At 42.1% G+C, this 20,062-nt stretch overlaps 1 protein-coding gene across 3 annotated transcripts in view; it reads left to right on the forward strand.

Moving 5' to 3' along the window:
• The window catches only part of LOC117359264 (roundabout homolog 1), a 613,895-nt gene that overhangs the window by 520,246 nt on the left and 73,587 nt on the right, over positions 1-20,062 (forward strand). For 2 of the 3 annotated variants that reach the window (XM_033941732.1, XM_033941734.1), the window contains 3 exons: positions 5,778-5,975; positions 13,750-13,776; positions 18,509-18,551. In XM_033941732.1, the coding sequence (XP_033797623.1) occupies positions 5,778-5,975; positions 13,750-13,776; positions 18,509-18,551 (268 nt within the window). The remainder of the gene's footprint in view (positions 1-5,777; positions 5,976-13,749; positions 13,777-18,508; positions 18,552-20,062) is intronic. The other variant, XM_033941733.1, reaches the window with a different exon arrangement.

The following is a 20,062-nucleotide window of genomic DNA, read 5'->3' on the forward strand; positions in this document are numbered from 1 at the left end:
GACACCCATCTTAAAACTGCACTGCGACCCTTAGGATGTAAGACTTGCAGATAAGGCTCCCATATATACAAAAACAACATCTTTCGTTTCCTAGACCCTCCGGCATCTCGCACCTCCTAAATGAGACACACCATATTTATGCCAAGGTTTTCTTAGACTAAATGCCTGTGACCAAGTTGTGTGCACAGTGGCACCTAAGTCAAAAAGCATGCCCACGATCCACCCCAAACTATGCCCACATGTAGGTAAGCGCATGCCACTTTGTGTGCCTTACATTCAATTAACATCAATTATGAGGTTTAATAGCCAATTATCATTCCTGATTTGGCCTATTAAGTTAGGTGCCTACATGGACTAGGTAGGCCAAATCAGCTAGGTTAGGCCAATGTAGGCACTTAACTTTAGGTGACCTTTATATAATTTGGAGAAAACTGCCTAAAAGTAAAAATATATTCTATTTTTCCACACCTGAATGGGAAATTCAGCTGAATCTGTAGAGACAAAGGGGGTGGATGGGAGAGACCTTTATCGCCATTTATTATGTATTTCTTAGGTTGCTAAACCCATCTGGCCATTTGAGTGGAGCCTTATTTGGCCACTTTCATCAGAAGTAACCCAGAATGGTTTTGCACAAAAAGCCATGAAATCTCTTTAAACAGCAAATTCAAAGGGTGTGTAAATGAAGAAAGAGTGGCTTTGCTGTCATTATCATTCAGGCTGTAAAGTTCTTTGGGGATCTGCAAAGCCACAGAGGTCTAGGGTGTGTAATAAAGCTTCCAGTCAACGAACCGTCAAAGGCAAGTGATTTCTTGTGAGACTGGGCACTCAGCCTGGCTGTCCCCAGAAAAGATCATGTGGAATTTAGTGGAAGAGGAAACAAAGAACAAAACTCTTTGGCTTTACCTGAAGGGTTACATTACCAAAACATGTGTCACGGTGTTGCAGAGGTTGTGTAATTACGATTGCATGTTTTTTTGCAAAGTAGGTTACATGGAAGATCGCTGGCCAGATGGCTCTGTTTTCATTTTTGAGTCATGAAATTTGTGAGATATATTTCATATATAATAAATTCATTTATGCTCTCACCACCTGTAACTTAACTGTTAGACTACATTACTTTTTATGCTTGATTTTTTCATTTTATTTTATTTTTAATATTTAGTACATATCTTTCTGGTGATAGTTCAAGGCAAGTTCCATTCAGATATGCTAGGCATTTCCTTGTTCCCAGAGGGCTTAAGGTCTAAGAGATATATTTGCTAAAGTGTATTATGTACAAAACAGAACACATGGTAAATGCAGAGGGTGTGCCGAGCAGCTGCCCTACAATTACAGGGCAGTGCCATACCACAAGGCACCACATTGGTACAAGCTATCTGGTGTTGCAGATAGTGCAGTTTAGTTCATATGTGGCAGAGCTCCCACCAAACATATTTCCCCTCTTCACATCACAATACCAGAAGCTATTCCCCTACCTTTTTCATTCTTTCATTCAATTTTCTATACCGTTCTCCCAGGGGAGCTCAGAATAGTGTACATGAATTTATTGAGGTACTCAAGCATTTTTCCCTGCCTGTCCCAATGGGCTCACAATCTATCTAATGTACCTGAGGCAATGGAGGGATTAAGTGACTTATAGAACATATACATAAAAACCGTGAGCAAACGGCACAGAAAAAATAGACCACAGTGGTTCTCTGCGGAGATCTCAGAACTAGTAAAGCAAAAGAAAAAAGCATTCATAACATACAAACAATCACAACGACCGGAAGCTAAAGAAAACTATCTGGCGGAATCTAGAAATGTTAAAATGGCAGTCAGGGAGGCCAAACTCCGGATGGAAAAAAATATAGCAAGACAGGTTAAAAAAGGGGATAGATCCTTTTTTAAGTACGTTAGCGACAAGAAAAAAAACACAAACGGTATTGTGCACCTAAAGAAACCTGACGGTAAATTTGTAGACTCGGACGCAGACAAAGCAGAACTACTCAATAACTACTTTTGCTCAGTCTTCACCTGCGAAGCACCAGGATCCGGACCTCAGCTACAGACAAAGGGGTGCTCGGAGGACCCATTCTGGGACTTTGAATTTACCTCGAGCAATGTCTACCACAAGCTATCAAAGCTAAAAGTAAACAAAGCGTTGGGCCCGGATAATCTACACCCCAGAGTACTTCGGGAATTGAGAGATGTCCTGGCAGAACCGCTAGCTAAGCTTTTCAATCTTTCCCTGAGCAAGGAAAAAGTCCCCTTGGACTGGAAAACTGCCAACGTTATTCCGCTCCACAAAAAGGGATGCAGGTCAGAGGCTGAAAATTACAGACCGGTGAGTCTCACATCAATAGTGTGTAAACTCATGGAAACATTGATAAAAAACAGATTGGACGCAATTCTGGATGACGAAAGATTAAGGGATCCACACCAGCATGGCTTTACAAAGGGAAGGTCTTGTCAATCCAATCTGATAAGCTTCTTTGACTGGATAACAAAAAAACTGGATGGGGGAGAGTCCCTGGACAAGTGTATTTGGACTTCAGTAAGGCTTTTGACAGTGTCCCACACCGTAGGTTATTGAACAAGATGAACGCAATGGGCCTAGGAGAAACACTGATTGCATGGGTAGAAGACTGGCTTAGCGACAGACTTCATAGGGTGATGGTAAACGGTATTCCCTCAAAAACATCGGAAGTGACCAGTGGAGTACCACAGGGCTCGGTCTTGGGCCCAATATTATTTAATATCTGTGTAAGGGATCCGCCTCAGGGACTTCGTGGTAAAATTACATTATTTGCCAATGACACTAAACTATGCAACGTTGTGGGCAGCGCAGAAGAACCTGACATCGCAATTATGCCTGACACTATGAAGCAGGACCTGCTTTTACTGGAACAATGGTCCAGTACTTGGCAACTGAAAGATTTTAATGTCAAAAAATGTAAGGTGATGCACCTTGGTAGTGGAAATACATGCAGAACATACACCCTGAATGGTGAGAACCTAACAAGAACTGTAACAGAACGGGACTTGGGAGTAATCATCCGGGAAGACATGAAAGCTGCCAATCAGGTGGAGAAAGCTTCAGCAAAGGCTAGACAAATGCTGAGTTGCATCAGAAGGAGCTTTATCAGCCGAAAGCCTGACGTTATACTACCGTTATACAGATCCAAGGTGAGACCTCACCTGGAGTACTGTGTTCAGTTTTGGAGGCCACATTATCTAAAAGACGTGAAGAGAATGGAGGGCATCTGCTAAAGCTCAGAGGGGGAAAATTACATGGGGACACCAGGAAATACTTCTTCACCGAAAGGGTGATTGATCAATGGAATGGTCTTCCACGTCAGGTGGTCGAGGCCAGCAACACGCTCGACTTCAAGGGACGATGGGACAGACAGGTGGGGTCACTCCAGAGGAATGCTTAATAGATGAATTCTCAAGGGAGGGAGGGTTCTTAAGTGGGCAGACTTGTTGGGCCATTGGCCCTTTTCTGCCATCGTACTCTGTTTCTTTGTTTACCCAGGGTCACAAGAAACAGTGTGGGTTTAAACCACAACATCAGGCTGCCGAGGCTGTAGCTTTAACCGCTGCACCACCCACTCCCTCTTGGCATTCAGGATCTCAACCCAACAGCATCTTGATCTATTTCCTCCACTCTTCTTCACTTGCCTCAATCATAATAGCCAGCCTTCCCCCCCACCCCCCAACTCAGCTAAATCAAACAGGCTCCTCTCCCAGTACTAATTTCCATAAATATGGAGCCCATATAATCTTCTCCCACCCTTTCCAGCACCTCATACCCCCACCCTTACACAGAGGTGATTGGTGGTACTGCAAGCTGGGGCAAGTACAGACCCTCTCTGATCCTAGCCATCTGCCTCCTGCTCACAAAATTACCACTAGCATTAGCTTCATGTACTCCACTAGAAGTCAGCCTGCCCTATGAGGAGCTTTTCTCCTTATAGGGCAGACTGACCCCTACTGGTAGAACTACTAGGGGCCATGGCGGTTATTTTGGGAGCCGAGCTGTCAGCTGGGAGCAGACAGGGACTGTATCCATTCTGGCTCACTGAACCACTGATAGTTCCATTCAGTTAAGGCCCAAAGTGATGAGAGGCAAGGCCTGATAGAGTGTGTGTGTGGTGGAGGAAGGGTTTGGCGGGCTCCATGTGGGTGGGACTTAATGCCAGGAGAGAAGTCTTAGATTTGGCTGATTTGGCAGGGTTAAGATGATCAGAAGAGTTGGCTGGGTGGTTGGCTATTTGTTCAGGGGAAGGGGGTCAGGGAAATGGATTTGGTCTGTGCTGGGGTGAGAGCTTGGATGTTGGAATGGAGAAATCGGGAGGCTTATGCTAAAGGGCCATGACCGCACCGCAAGACTGCTGGTAGCACTAGTGCGCTCACTGCCTCCTCTTCAGGCAGCAGTATTTGCAGTCCCACTATTGGCAGTCATGACAGCTAGCACAGGGTAATGATCTATATGCTATCTGTCACAGATGGCCACGCCTCTTCTCCACCCCTGTCATACCTACTATGTTGGCTTTAAGGGCTACCTCAGATATTTTCTGCACTAACTGATTTAATGTGCATTAGATGTTAACATGGGTTTGCACTAATACCTGATAAAACTCATTGCTGCTTAACACAGCTTAGTAAACATGCCCTTAAGTTTGTAGCACAGGCAGGTGGAGGGTTAAGTGACTTGTCTGAAGCTACAAGGAGTATTGTTAGTTCACAACAGTCTTGAAGTACCAGCTTTTTATAGGCGGTGGGGTTGTTATTGTGGTAATCAAGATTCCGCCTCAGTTTATTACTTGCATTGTGATGGCTCTGCCTTTAGACATTCCCCACCATGAATGCATTTCAACATTTTGCGAAGCATCTTGAGGCATAATGTTTTCAATATTAGAATTATTATAATTTTGTATTGTTCAGATGATTTACATTACATTACATTACAGATTTCTATTCCGCCTTTACCTTTTGGTTCAAAGCGGATTACAATAAGAGTTGTGGAGGGAAGGGTTACAAAGTTAGATCAGAGATAGTTTCTGATAGAGGGAAAGGTAGATCAGGGGTAGGGGAGGTGTTCATGGTATTAGGCTTTACTCAGGGATTTCTTGAAGAGTATAGTTTTTATATCCTTTCTGAACCTCTTGTAGTCAGGGGTTGATGTCAGTAGGATGGAGACTTGGTTGTCTAGTCTTGCTGCTTGAGTGGCTAGTAGGCCGTCGTAAAGTTTTTTCTGTTTTACTTCCTTGATTGTGGGGTGAGTGAAAGGGGTGTGTGTTTTTCTATGCCTGGTAGAGGTAGTTTGGATGAAGCAGTTGTTTAGGTAGGTTGGGCTGTTCCCGTTAATAGTTTTAAATAGTATACAGTAAAATTTGAATTGTATTCTTTCTTGGATTGGAAGCCGGTGTGAGTCGATGTATGCCTCCGTGATGTGATCATATTTCTTCTGGTCTTCTCGTATTCTTAAAGGGGACAATACCTTCAACTGGGTTAATTTTCCATTAATGAACTTCACTCCTAAGCCAAGCATTTTTCTTGATATGATTAATTTTTCACCCCTTTCCATTTGACTACCTGTTGACTTACCCAAAGGATGCTTTCAGCCTAGCTTTTGATAACATATTAACAACATTAAAAAATGTTTTGAAACCAATAAGGTCAGGCTTTTGTCGAGGAAGAGAACCTGAAATTTCTTACATATTCAGAAAGTGTTTTTTATTTTTCTTCACTTGGCATAACTCTACCTTAGCTCAATGTTAAATATTTTCCAGATTCTTTTGGAAATCCTGTGTCCCCGGAAGATCAGGTGAGCCTGGCCCAGCAGATTTCTGATGTGGTAAAGCAGCCGGCCTTCATTGCTGGCATTGGGGCAGCTTGCTGGATCATTCTGATGGTTTTCAGTATCTGGCTGTACCGCCATCGGAAGAAGCGAAATGGGCTTACTAGTACCTATGCTGGAATCAGAAAAGGTAAGGCGGAATCTACGTAATTCCATACTGCAGTAAATTCTCTCTCTTCCTATATGATGTAGAGGAAGGGGTATGATCAGCGACATATAATACATAGAGTTAGGATTGCAAGCTCTTTTATCTCCATATTACTTGGTGTATGCAGTAACTGGTTAATAATGATGCGATATCTTCTCTTATCATTTCTATCAAAACTCATAGCCAATTGAATAGAATACCATGGAACTCAGAATTTACACACCCAGCTTTAGGTATAAGCGGTCCAAATGTTCACACCGAAAAGTTAATTTAGGCACTATGGCTGAGATTCTGTAAATGGCAGCATTAGTCGCAGCCGCCTTAAAAATGGCCAATGATCACCACGAAGGTGCTGTTAATAGAATCCCGCCTTCAAGAAATATAGCTGTCAGAAATGTAGTCCAGGGTTTTCAAGGCCTCATCTTTGTCGCCTACCTTTCATTGGAATCTTGTCTACAGAAGTGCTTTATGAGGCTTAATGCCACTTCCATCATTAGCCATGCCTACAGAGGCATTGGACATTGTAAACGCGATGCAGGTGTCATTTTGTAGGTGCTGTTAGGTGCCTTGAATTTTTTTAAACACCTCTTTTAAATGCCATTTTGTACTTATTGTACCAGCGCCTAAGTTAAGGTGTCATTTATAGAATATAGGCCTATGGGCCCAATTCTATATATGTCACCTAAAAAAATTGGAACCGACTAATGCAGTGCTAAGTGTGGTTCTATAAAAGTTAGGTGCAGTAAATAGAATCATGCTTGTGGACTCCCTCCTCCCAGAATTCCTGTGTCATCGAAAATGGGCTTTCCCCTCTCCGGTGCATCTTGGGATGCACTGGGGAGGGGCCTGAGGCTCTGATCGCCCGTACACCCCATAGGAGTGGCCTTAGGTGTCCGAGCCAATCAGAACATTAGGCCCCCTTCCCGGTGCATCTAGGGAAGGGCCTGAGGCTCTGATTGGTCCAGTTTGTATAAGGCCCCTCCTATGGGGCGTCCGGGCCAATCACTGACCAGCACCCCTACACCATTCACTTATTTTTGTCACCAAAAGCCAACGCCACTTTTAGAAAATGGCTTGGCATGTTTTAAGAATCTATCGGAGGGCTCACTTCAATGTTGAAGATCCCATTTGCATGTCATTGTCAGAGACTGCTAGAAAGCTCACTATTGACAGAGATATCGGTTTTGATAATCCACCGCTAAAATGCGTACAGGCAAAACCATCGGTAAACAGTTTAGAGACAGTGTTAAAGTTTTGAGAATCTGGCCCTAGTCTTCTTAACCATCCCTTTTTTAATAATTTCTAGCATCTTGTTTGCTTCTTTTGGCCACCGCCACACATTGGGCAGAAGGTTTCATCATATTGTCTACAATGACACCCAGATCCCGGCAATGCGCTTGTTTCTAGTTTCTATATATGAAATAATATCCCCACGTAAAACTGCTTTCACAGTTTCCCAAAAAAAGGTATAAGTTTGTTGGTGCTTATTAAATGTACTATAGTCCCTCCCATCTCTCTTGTAAATAAGATTTAAAATCTGTATCCTCTAGCAGATAAGAGGGGAATCTCCATTGACCATTCATTCTTATCGTATGAGGCATATCTAACTCAAACCATATGAGCGAACAGTTAGATGAAATTCTTTTAAAACAAATAGGAGGAAATATTTTTCACTCAAAGAATAAACAAACTAATTCAGTACTTAAAACATTACAAACTATGGTCCCTATCTACAAACTAAGACAATGACACAAATTACACATACTGGTTATGATCTTCACTTTCCGTTTTTCCAGTTCTGCCTCCCTGAAACTAAAGTTCAACTGAAGGTAATTTACGAAGTAATCAGGGAATTATAATAATATCAGTAATCATAAATAACAATAACCTAGAAACCTATTTCATATGATTCATGATTTTTACAAACCTGTATTATATTCCCTTTCTATTAACTCTCCAAGCTGAAGGCACACAACTTGCTTAACCTTTCATCATAAGGGAGCTATTCTATTCCTGTACCATTTTATTTTCACCTCTGTATGTTTCTATTGCCTCTTTCTTTTGTGAGATGGGGCAATCGGAACTGTACACAATATTGGTGGTGTGGTCAAAGAATAAATCAAGACAGGGGCTACAAAATACTCGTATTTTCCATTTATGTTTCATTCTTTCCCAAATAATTCATTTCTCCTTTTTTTTTTTTTTTTAGCACTACTGCACACACAGTTGAGGATTTTAACGTATTGGAGTGGGGGGAAACCTAGTGGTTAGAGCAATGGGCAGAGAACCAGGAAAGTTAGGGTTCAAATTCTGCTTCTCCATCTGATTCTCACTTTACCCTCTACTGTTTCAAGTACATGCCAACTAATAGCTATAAACATATTAACTAACTAATATTGATGTGCATTTGTGTGCATTTAACATGTGTTGATGAGATTGCTGTGAGTTTTTAGGGAATGATCCCCACTGAAAATCATTGGGACTTGCATGGAATAACACGTTAATCTTAATTTGTGTTTATCCCCTCATTCTGTTCATTTTTTTTACACACATTTTTGTGCTTACCACATAAGTTTGCGTTCGCAGATTGTTATGCTGCCAGCTGTGTATGTAACTTAATTTATAAATTAGGCACTGATTGGCCCTAACTACCAATACTGGATAGATAGAATTAGAGGTAATTTGTACTAATTGAAACTAATTTGCAGTAGCCTCATCCTAATTCTATAAATTTAATGTGGGCATGGGCAGATCAGGGTCATGCCCAGCACTTAACAAATTAAATTTATAGAATACTGTCAATTACATGCAAGTGTTTACACCAGCCTTTCACGTGGCATATACGGTCACGTCTAAAGTTAAAGGCACGAATACACATAGTTGCTGTTGCAGAATTCACGCTTAGGGGCTGAAAATCGGCACTGATTAGTGCAGCACTAAGTTTGATTCTATAAAAGTTAGGTGCACTGTATTGGATCATACTTAGTGCTACCTAAGTTTTTTTTTTAATTATTAGGATTTTATATACCGCCTATCAAGGTTATCTAAGCGGTTTTACAATCAGGTACTCAAGCATTTCCCTATCTGTCCCGGTGGACTCACAATCCATCTAACGTACCTGGAGCTATAGAGGATTAAGTGACTTGCCCAGGGTCACAAGGAGCAGCGCGGGGTTTGAACCCACAACCCCAGAGTGCTGAGGCTGTAGCTTCAACCACTGCGCCACACACTCCTCCGTTAGGCATTGCTAGACATCCTAATTTTTAGGCACACCATATTTATGCCAGAGTTTTCTTGGCCTAAATTCCAGCTCCTCAGTTAGGTACACATCAAACCAAACTGAACCAACTCCCCTTGCTAGGACCTCCTGGAAGGGGCCTTAAGAGTATGGTCCTTAGGCCCCTGCCCGGTGCATCCTGGGATACAGAGAGAGGAACCTAAGACCCTGATTGACTGCGAACCTAAGACCCCTCCCCTGCCTTAGGCATCTGAGCCAGACAGAGCCTTAGGCTCCTCCACATGCATCCCAGAATGTACCAGGAAGGGGAAGGCTCGCCATTTTGGAGTGGTGGGCCTGCGAGCAGACATCGCAATTATGCACTCCTTTCTCATTGCAAGGACACACCAATGGTACAAACTAGCTTCCCCCTTCCCCCTTTTATGTGTATGTAGTAAGAAGCTGCATGAATCGACATTTGTGTACCAGAGACCCAAGAAATGGAATGGTTTCCCTCTTTATCTAAGAAATCATGCCAGTATTACATCTTGAGAAAGAAACTTAAGACCCACCTTTTCTCCTTGGACCTATAATGAAATCTCAGGAGCCTACCTCCTATCCTTCATTCAATGTTCATGTCCTCGGTTCTTAATCTTGTTGTAAACCACATTGTATCCTAGCTGAAATTTGCGGTATAGAAGAAAAATGAATAATATGGTATGGACTGGGCATCCCTCCTGCTGTCATTTTCATGTAGAGGTACGGGGATGTTTTGGGGGTTTTTTTTGGGGGGGAGCATCCGGTGGCAGGAAGGAGTGGTTTAGCGATGATTGTTAGAAGGTCAGAGAGTTTTGTGCATCTCGCCCCTAGTCATCATTAGAAAGTCAATTAACATAAGAGCATTTAAAGCAGTGGTCTCAAACTCGCGGCCCAGGGGCCACATGCGGCCCGCCAGGTACTATTTTGAGGCCCTCGATATGTTTATCATAATCACAAAAGTAAAATAAAACAGTTTCTTGATCATATCTCTTTAGCTATAAATTACAATATTATTATTAAAACTTAGCCAAAAGGAAAGAATTATAAACTATAAAGAGTTTTACCTCATTCAAAATTGTCATTTCTTTAATAAGACATTAACTATTTTTTTCTGCGGCCCTCCAAGTACAGCCAAATCCAAAATGTGGCCCTGCAAAGGGTTTGAGTTTGAGACCACTGATTTAAAGCCTCCTATTTAGTAGGTGCTAAGGACTCCCACCTTATGGATATGCTAACCAGTTAAGCATGGTGATAATGTCATTGTGCTAGCTGACTAGCATATCCATGCCCATTCTCTACCCCTGACATCTCACCTCCCAGAAAATAAAGAAAAATAAATAGTGCATGCAGAAGGCAAAACTAACTCAAAACGCTTTAGTGCATCCATTTTTTTGCTTCATTAAGTGCGTGTTGGCACCTAATTCACTTAGTAAAAGGGGCCCCTTGCCCCAACTTCTCTAAATGATGCTATAAGTTAGGCGGCAGCATCGCCAAACTTGTTCTAATTGGTTCAATCAGCCCAATAATTGACTGCACCGATTAAAAAACAATTAAAACATCATTAAAAAATAGAGGCATCCTTGTCCCAACTAAGGGGACACCTTGTGGCGCCTACGGTCGCTGTAGGCATGGTTAACGCCAAAAGTGGCTTTAGGTACCGTTAGGCTCCTCTGTAGATGTGATTCGCATGAAAGGCGAGCACTGGGAATGTAGGCCTTTAAAACCCTGGCCTACATTTCCAGCGCCTACCTTTCATATAGCCGTGATTGACGTGCAATTGGCGCCACTTTTGTGAGCGGACGCTGGTGTAGGCGCTGTTTGGAGAATCTGGCCCTTAATATATAAATAGAGGTCAGTAAATCTCACCGTTGGGTGGCAGCTCACCTGGGGGCTCTCAGTTCAGGTTTGGAAAGGCAGGTAATCGGATCTAAACTCAAATTGTACCCAAGGACTTCAAGATCCTTTTATCTGTGCGGTGACTTCTGTTATGGAATCTGTTATTATGTATCTATAATTTCAGTTATATTTTCTTATAGCATCTGTTTGTGCTTGCCCACATTAAATTTCTTCATGATTAAAGCATCTGGTGAAAGACACTCCACCCCCCCCCCCCCCCAACACAAATTCTTTTGACAATGCCGGACAGTTCCTTTCTATTTCTCAAATAAATAACAGATAAACTTGTAACCTATTAATATATAGCCACCTCCTTTTAATCTGAATAACTACTATTAAGCTGATAACCCAGTACGCCTAGGTGCTTTTCATAGCAGAGAAAAATAAGAGGTATCTGCTAACAGATGGAATATGATACTGGTTTTCTTTCTGACTCTCGCTCTCTGCCTTTGTTGTGGTCCAGCAAATCTGTTTTCCCAAAGCAAAGCAACTGTGCATTTTTACATTTCCCAAGAAGAAAAATAGATGAGATAATGTTGTGTTGGAAAGATAATGCTTGAAAGCAGGAATGTAATGGGCAACACAGCAGGCATTTTCATAGGAGCCACCAGGATTTGGCAACATAATAGTTGGTGGTGCATGGCTTGGGTAACTAGGCTGTGAGTACAAATGTGTGCAATAGATGGATGTTATTAAGAACAGATTTGATCATGTATAGTTTGGGGCTGTGTATCTGTTAAAATAATTTGGTGCATGAATAATATGCTTTACTCATGCATGCAGTTCCAAACTAATTCTGACACAATAAAATTTACAGCTACATTTGTGACTGGATGCAACACCCCTCACACTCCCACAGTATGCACATTGCATGCAAGCACATTTATATGCACAGCACATGTACACTTGCATTGCTGGGGACGCCTAAACAAGAGCACACATTTGAAGCCCCAGTAAGACACACTCCCATAGACACAGTATGCATGCACACACCCTGCTGGGCACACAGACCAGATTATTAATGGAGCCTCCGAGAATAAAGTTGTTCGTTGAGTGTGAGAGCTATAAAAATTTCATTTAGCATTGACCTTGTTGTGTATCTTCTTCCATTCTTTAGAAAACCAAACAAGCTTTATGTAGTTAGGCCATCAAAAGAAAAAAAAAAAAAAAAAAAAAGCCCTTGTCATGACAGAGCCCTTTCATCTTTTTCTTCTACTGGAATCTGTCCTTGTGATTTTCAAATTAATGTGGAGACTCTTCATTCCTGCTTGAATAGTGCCAGGTTTTTTTTTTTAGATGTACCTATTTTATGAGTGCTTTTTAGGCTCTGCAGTCTAGCTTTTTTTTTTTTTTCTTTTTAAATTGAATTGACTGTTTGAAAGGAGAGACCTTCCAGAGAGAACAATAAGAATTCCTGAGATGGAGAATCTTGGGGCAGCCAGTGAAGGACAGATCCTGAATTGAGTAAACAGAAAAGATGGAGTCTGATGTATCCTGCTTGAAAAATAAAGGGGGTCTAAGTGAGCATCTGATGAAACATGGAGCGGAATTCAGCTAAATGAAACACAAGGATGTATGCATCCTAAGATGCTTTGTTCCCAAGGAAATGAGACAGACAATATCTGTAGCATAGGATAGACATATTTATTATCTGATAAAACCTGCCACCTTAGTGTGTCATTCAGTAGGAGAGGTTAGGTATTGACTTTTCTCATCAACACTCACTTACCTTGCATGATTTTGAATTAATAACAGTAACCTGTGAATAAATAAAGCCTCTATCCACTTTCCCCAGGCATGTCTCAAAGGATGTTAGTGCCACTGGGATGTCCAATATTACACTACTGCTGAGGGGGGGTGGGGGGTGGGGACCAGGTCGTGAAGACTAGAGGCCACATCGATCAGGCTTAGATTTATAACTGCAGTGAGAATGAAGGGCTTTAGAGGAATGCCTGCAGTTACTCCCGTTATTACATGTCAAAATGTGGCTTGAAACAATGTGACTTTCACCAGGCTTTTCTGTAGGTTGAAAAATCTCGCCCTGCCACCAAATCCAGACCCTCTCCCCGACACCTAGGAAAACAAATCTTGTCTCTCTCCCGTGTTTATCCATCACCCAGAAAGCAAAAGAAAATCCTTGGGAGGGTTGCTCTAAAATTATACAGGGGTCTCAAAGTCCCTCCTCGAGGGCCGCAATCCAGTCGGGTTTACAGGATTTCCCCAATGAATATGCATGAGATCTATGTGCATGCACTGCTTTCAATGCATATTCATTGGGGAAATCCTGAAAACCCAACTGGATTCGGCCCTCAAGGAGGGACTTTGAGATCCCTGCAAGAGTGCAAAATTTAGGGTCATTCCCGGGCTATCCATGCCCTGCTTAGCTAATGAAATCATTAGCAAGACATGCTTTGGAGAATTAGACTAGTATGGACAGGTTTCTCTCCTGATCAGAGATTTTGGTTGCAAGATAAAGAGTATCTTAGGTTTTGTTGCATGAGTGTCGTCTATGGCTGTCAGCTTGGCTTTTTTCCACTAACGTTGATGTGTTCCCATTCTCCCTTCAGCTTAATAACCAGTTTGTATTTTGTTTTGATTTTTCAGTCCCGTCTTTTACCTTCACGCCATCAGGTACATATATTAGCACTTTTTATGCCTTGTTTGTTTTGTCATGTGCTGTAATATTAAGTGTGCCTCCTTTCCTAACTGCATAATAACCAGCTCTTGTGTGTTTGAAAGATTTCACTTTGACATTAATTATTCTTCTAATCAGTGCCAGGTTATTAGCAACGGTTTCATATTATAGAGGAAAAGAGTTACTGGGTAAAAGTCTTTACAATTGCTGCTTAACTCTCCTTTGTTTTGTGCATTTGTCTTTTGGTATGACGTGTGTCTGAATTAACAGCACTTCTAGCATGGTTTTCAATTGACACAAAATGAACTTGCACACAATTAGTTTTTCTGCCTGATCCAATGCTTCGTTAATCTTTAAAATGAGGAAAGGAAGTTGAACAAAAATTCTCTGAGTTTTTCTTGCATGTCACTCAAATCCTATTAAAAAAAATATATTTCTGGAAGACAGAATCTTACACAGAATGAACTCGCAGGGGATAAAGTTTTCTTTAAGCTGATATCTTGGTGGCTGGGTTTCGCTTCTTTGGTGGCGGCCTGCCCTCTTTAGCATTACTTTCACTAAAAGACTTGGCATGGCCTCTTGCGTTTTTAATCCTGTTATTGTAATCACTACAGGCAGTTATCTCGCCCTTGCAGACTGTGCTAGTCTAGAATTCTTCTAAAGAGAGCAGTTTGCCTGAAATTTTTTTTTTTTCTCCTTCTAAACACATTCCTAGTTAGGAAATGCATAGCTATAGAATCCATCAGTATTTTCTAAGTTGGCTAATCTTCTTAACACATTCTAAAGCTTACTGGAGGAAAAAAAAAAAACCAGAATGATGGCAAACTTGCAACACTGTGATTATGGGCCATTCATGGGCCTTTGGGAAAGCAAGGTGAACTTACTTTTAGCCTTCTCTTGTGCCTGCATCTATCTCCATAATGGTTTTTCTTTGATTGACTGCCGAAGGACACATGGATTTTCTATTTAGTTCAATACAAGCAGCTAATCTTTATGAGCGTTGGTAGATAGTTGTAGATTGCGTCAGTCGGAAACCAGAAGTCATAATGCCGCTGTACAAAACCATGGTGAGACCTCATCTGGAATACTGTGTGCAATTCTGGAGGCCACATTACCGTAAAGACATGCTTAGAGTCGAGTCGGTTCAGCGGATGGCCACTAGGATGATCTTGGGGTTCAAGGGTCTCTCGTACGAAGAGAGACTGAGCAGACTGCGGCTCTACACTCTAGAGGAACGCAGGGAGAGGGGGGACATGATTGAGACATTTAAATACATCACAGGACGTGTCGAGGTGGAAGACGACATCCTCTTCCCCAAAGGACCCTCGACCACAAGAGGGCATCCGCTTAAACTCAGAGGGGGGAAATTTAGTAGTGACACCAGGAAGTATTTTTTCACGGAAAGGGTGGTGGATCACTGGAATAAGCTTCCGGTGCAGGTGGTCGAGGCCACCGGGGTGCTTGACTTTAAGAATAAATGGGACATGTACGTGGGATCCCTACGTAGGACGAATCACTAGCATCTAGACTTATTGGGGTGGGTCAGTAGAGTGGGCAGACTTGATGGGCTATAGCCCTTTTCTGCCGTCATCTTTCTATGTTTCTATTGCAAAAGAGTGGTGGATGCCATTCTAAGAATGCATTGCTGCCACGGAAATCTGAATGGCCCCGCTTACTCACACCTTTCATATATACTCTACAGATAAAAAAAAGATATAGTTCCCTACTTAATCTACTATAATCTTGATCAGGGGTCCCCAAAGTCCCTCCTTGAGGGCCGAATCCATTCGGGTTTTCAGGATTTCCCCAATGAATATGCATGAGATCTATGTGCATGCACTGCTTTCAATGCATATTCATTGGGGAAATCCTGAAAACCCGACTGGATTCGGCCCTCAAAGAGGGACTTTGGGGACCCCTGATATTGATGGTTACAGTTTTGGAGGGGATATTTACATAGGGTTAGTTTCTTTGGGGGGTCACAGTTCCTGACACATGATAATGTAATTGATACAGATGTTTGGGCATTGATAAATGCACTTCATAAATGTTACCTCTGCTTATTTTTGTTTTTTGTTTGTTTGGTTTTTTTTTTTTTATCATCATTTAACATAAGAACTCAAAATAAAATAAAAAAAAATTGATTAAATATACAACAGCTATGGCTCAAGGAGACTTCTTGTCACAGTTCTTATCAAGAACAGCAATCACCTTGAATATTCAACTGTCACAATTCAAGGGTATGAATGAAAAAAAATCAGAACGACTCCAATGAGCTCTTATAAATTTCCTGTTAGCTCATACATATTGTACATATAGATCCTATCCAGTATATAGTCTCTTCCATAATTATGCAGCTTTTGCAGCCATTTGTAATGGTATTTAATATCATTTGTAAATTTTTCTTATAGTTCAGAGAAGGGGATCACAGATTTCTCAGGTGTTAAGACATCTTGACATTGATATTCTGTTACTGTGTATTTAATTGAAAACTCAATAAAATTTCATGAAAAAAAAATTATGCAGCTTTTGTATAGGACATAGTAGATGTGTGGAACAATATATAGATACATGTGAGTGGGGAGGCAATTTTAAGCATTTTCTTGAGCAAAACAATATGTTACGTGCAAAAATAGCTTTTATACAGTTGCCATTTTAATATTATAGTGGCAAGATTATAGTGGCAATTCTGCAAGTTAATATCTTCTTTTTGGTGCCTCCCAATGCAGCGAGGGTAGCGCTCATTTCAAAATGGCATCAGGGCACCCTTATGCCATTACAGAATACTAGTGCAAACCCACATTGGTGCACTAAAAATAAGCCATGCTTGCTTATGCCAAGGTGACAGCAGGTGTCGGAGGACACATCTAGATCTGTCAACAAATGCATCTGATAGTAGTGCATAAGATGCCTCTCCTGATTGGGTGAGTCTCCCATTCTGCCCATGCTTTCCAACATGTACTCCCTTTTTCAGTTGCACACTATGACACTTATTTTGCAAGCTTACCTTTGTCAGATGCACCTAGATGAGTGGCAACATTTTAGAAGCAGATTTGGAAAGAGCTAAGGCATATGCAGAAACCCCTTAATCCTATAATCTTAGCTCCTAAATGTAAGCATTATTTCGACACTAAGATTTAGAATAGTAGAGTTATACACATAAACTGTCTATCCTGTGCCCCGTCTCTCCTTTATTCATAATTAATTTCAGCTTCACCTTGTCTCCATTTTTCTTTGACTCTCTACTCCTCCCCCATACTCTGGCATCTCTCTTCTCCTTTCTTTCTTTCCTTCCCACCCCACCCCACCCCACCCCACAGTCTTGCTTCTCTGTCACCTTCCCTTCCTTCTCCCCCTATTTTCTTTCCATATCTCTCTATGCCTCCCCCTCCATTCTCTGACATCTCCTTGCCTTCTTTTCACTCTTCCCCCTTTCCCCCTGGTCTGGCATCTCTGCCTTCTTCACTTCCCACCCCTTCCATGTCCTGCCATCTCTCCCTCCCTTCCATGGTCTGGCATCTCCTTTCCCTCCCTCCCTTCTCCATTGTCTGGCATCTCTCCTCTACTTTCCCCAATTGGATGCAGCATTTCTGTCCTCCTCCCCTCCCTCCCTTTCTCTTTTTGTCAACCCCCATCCCCATCAGCAGAACAGCTTTCACAGCTCACTGCTCTTGTTGGTATTGGGCCTTCCTCTCTTCGGTTCCCGCCTACTTCCTGCTTCCTCAAAGACAGGACTCGGCAGAGAGGAAGGCCCAACACCAGCAGAGCAGTGAGTTGTGAAGGCTGCAGCTGCTGCTGCCTCAGAAGGGGAAAAAGTTCCCAACCATTATGCTGGCCCTCAGAGCACCCCCTTAGGGGCTGCACCTGGAGTGGGCAGCCCCCTCCCCCATAGGTATGCCACTGCTGTTACCCTGATAGCAGATGATCTCTGATTCTTGGAGCTTCCAGTCAATTTAAGACAGATAAGAGACACTGCCATAACAAAGAAGGTTGTCTTTAAGTACACTGCTGTCTGTATGAGAGGCTTCATTCCATATGTGCCTTAAGACAGATAAGCATATCTAAATATGAATGATACCATATAGGCAGAGGTGATATAGACCTTCCACGACTGTAAAAAGCTTTGCTGGATTCCTTCCAAAGATATCTTTTCAAAGTACACATTGTCTAGGGGACCAAAAGAGAAGTGATAGAGAATCTTGAGGGGGCTATTTTCTTCCCAACTGTGATGAACATATATCTCAGGAGTGATGCCCTTCTGAGAGAATCATCTCCAGAGCTGCATATTTGTACTGATTCATTTATAGAGGCCTCTAAAATATGAGCTGGCAAATAAAGCTATGCACCTAGACCAGGGGTGGACAACTCTGGTCCTCGAGTGCCAGAATCCAGTCAAGTATTCAGGATTTCCCCAATGAGTATGCATTGAAAGCAGTGCATGCAAATAGATCTCATGCATATTCATTTGGGAAATCCTGAAAACCCGACTGGATTCTGGCCCTCGAGGACCGGATTTGCCCACCCCTGACTTAGACTATTTGAGAAATTAATAGAAAGTGTGTCAGAAACCATTGGTTGTATGCTGTGCATATTGTTAATTGGGGGGGAGTCTTAAAAAGCTGTGCATCTGGAGCAGGTAAGAGAGATAGGGATTATGCTGTACTCCTTTATAAAAGCTCAAATGATTACATCATTGACCTCCTGCCTTTCATTATATTTCTATCTTAGTGGCATATCAAAGAGGTGGAGAAGCTGTAAGCAGTGGAGGAAGGTAAGCAAAAAGTGTTATTTTGCCAGCAAATGTGTGATGTGCATTTAAAAAAAATGTCATAAGCTGTATTCTTACTCTTTGTTGGTTGTACACTTCTCCCTCCATATCCACGGGGGTTAGGGGCAGAGCCGGCCCGCGAATATTAAAAAAACGCAAATAATATTCGGGCCAGCTCTGACTCACCCACCGCTTCCCTCAGGCATCCCTTAAGCCTTACTTGGTGGTGTAGTGGGTTTTCAGGGCAGGAGCGATCTTCCTATGCTCCTGCCCCATGCAGATCACTCATAGGAAATGGCTGCCGTAAGCTCTTGTCGTAGTCTCGAGAGACCACGGGTGCTCATGGCAGCCATTTCCTATGAGTGATCTGCATGGGGCAGGAGCGTAGGAAGATTGCTCCTGCCCTGAAAACCTGCTAGAACACTAGGTAAAGCTTAAGAGGGTATAAGAGGGCTTAAAAATAGCCCTAAAAATGAAAACGTATAAAAAATAATTGCGAATAACTGAATCCGCGGATGCTGAAACCGCGGATTCGGAGGGAAAAGTGTACTCATTTAGTTTATTTTTATTTTAGTATGCTGGACAATACTATTTTTGAGCCCATATGTGAAATCTTAAGTCACGAAGCTGAGCAGGCAGTACTATCCCTGGCTGTTACATGAAAGATTTGGTCCAAGTTGGGATCTGACCACCAGAGGGTGGGCTTTCACGTTCTTTAGAAATGAAGGCTGATTCAGTTGATCTGGAGAGTAAAAGTAATAATTTACAGCATAAAGTTAGAAAATAATAAACATAAGGGGAGTAATGATATAAGGAACGAGTTCACTAGTTTTAGGTGGCAAGAAAGCATGTAAATGGTCATTTCTGTGCTCAAGTTGTCCACTTGAACATTTAATTACCTCTTATAAAATACTGACTAGCAGAAAAGTATGTGTTAGTGTTTTGATGATGCATCCTTTGCCTGAGTGAGGGGCAGAGCACACATCTACACTTGTCTTTTACGGAATATTATAATTTACAGATGTTCATGTGTACTTTCTTGATATGGGTATTTATAGTAGCTTCATGGCTAGTGTAAGTGGTTTGCACCCAGGTGTAATTGCATTCCCTCTGTCACTTGTGCTGGTTTTCAGTATGGAAAAAACATGTGCCTACTTTTATTATAGGATAGGATTAACAGGTGCAGCATGCTGAGAACCAGGGAAACTGGGTTTGATGCCCATTGCAGCTCTTTATGATTTTGAACAAGTCACTTAACCCTTTATTGCCCCAGGTACAAAATAAGTACAGTCAAACCTCGGTTTGCGAGTAACGCAGTTTGCGAGTGTTTTGCAAGATGAGCAAAACACTCAAGCAAATTGTGCCTCGCAAACCCAGCGTTGACTTGATTTGCAAGCCCCCCCTGCTCACGAGCCCCCACCCCCGACAACCGGCATCACCCGCCCAAACCCAAACCTTTACCACGATCTGTCAACAGCATGCGGCACCAACCCACAGGACGTGCCTGTGCCGGA

Source organism: Geotrypetes seraphini, chromosome 4, assembly GCF_902459505.1.
Source record: "Geotrypetes seraphini chromosome 4, aGeoSer1.1, whole genome shotgun sequence".
NCBI lineage: Eukaryota > Metazoa > Chordata > Amphibia > Gymnophiona > Dermophiidae > Geotrypetes > Geotrypetes seraphini.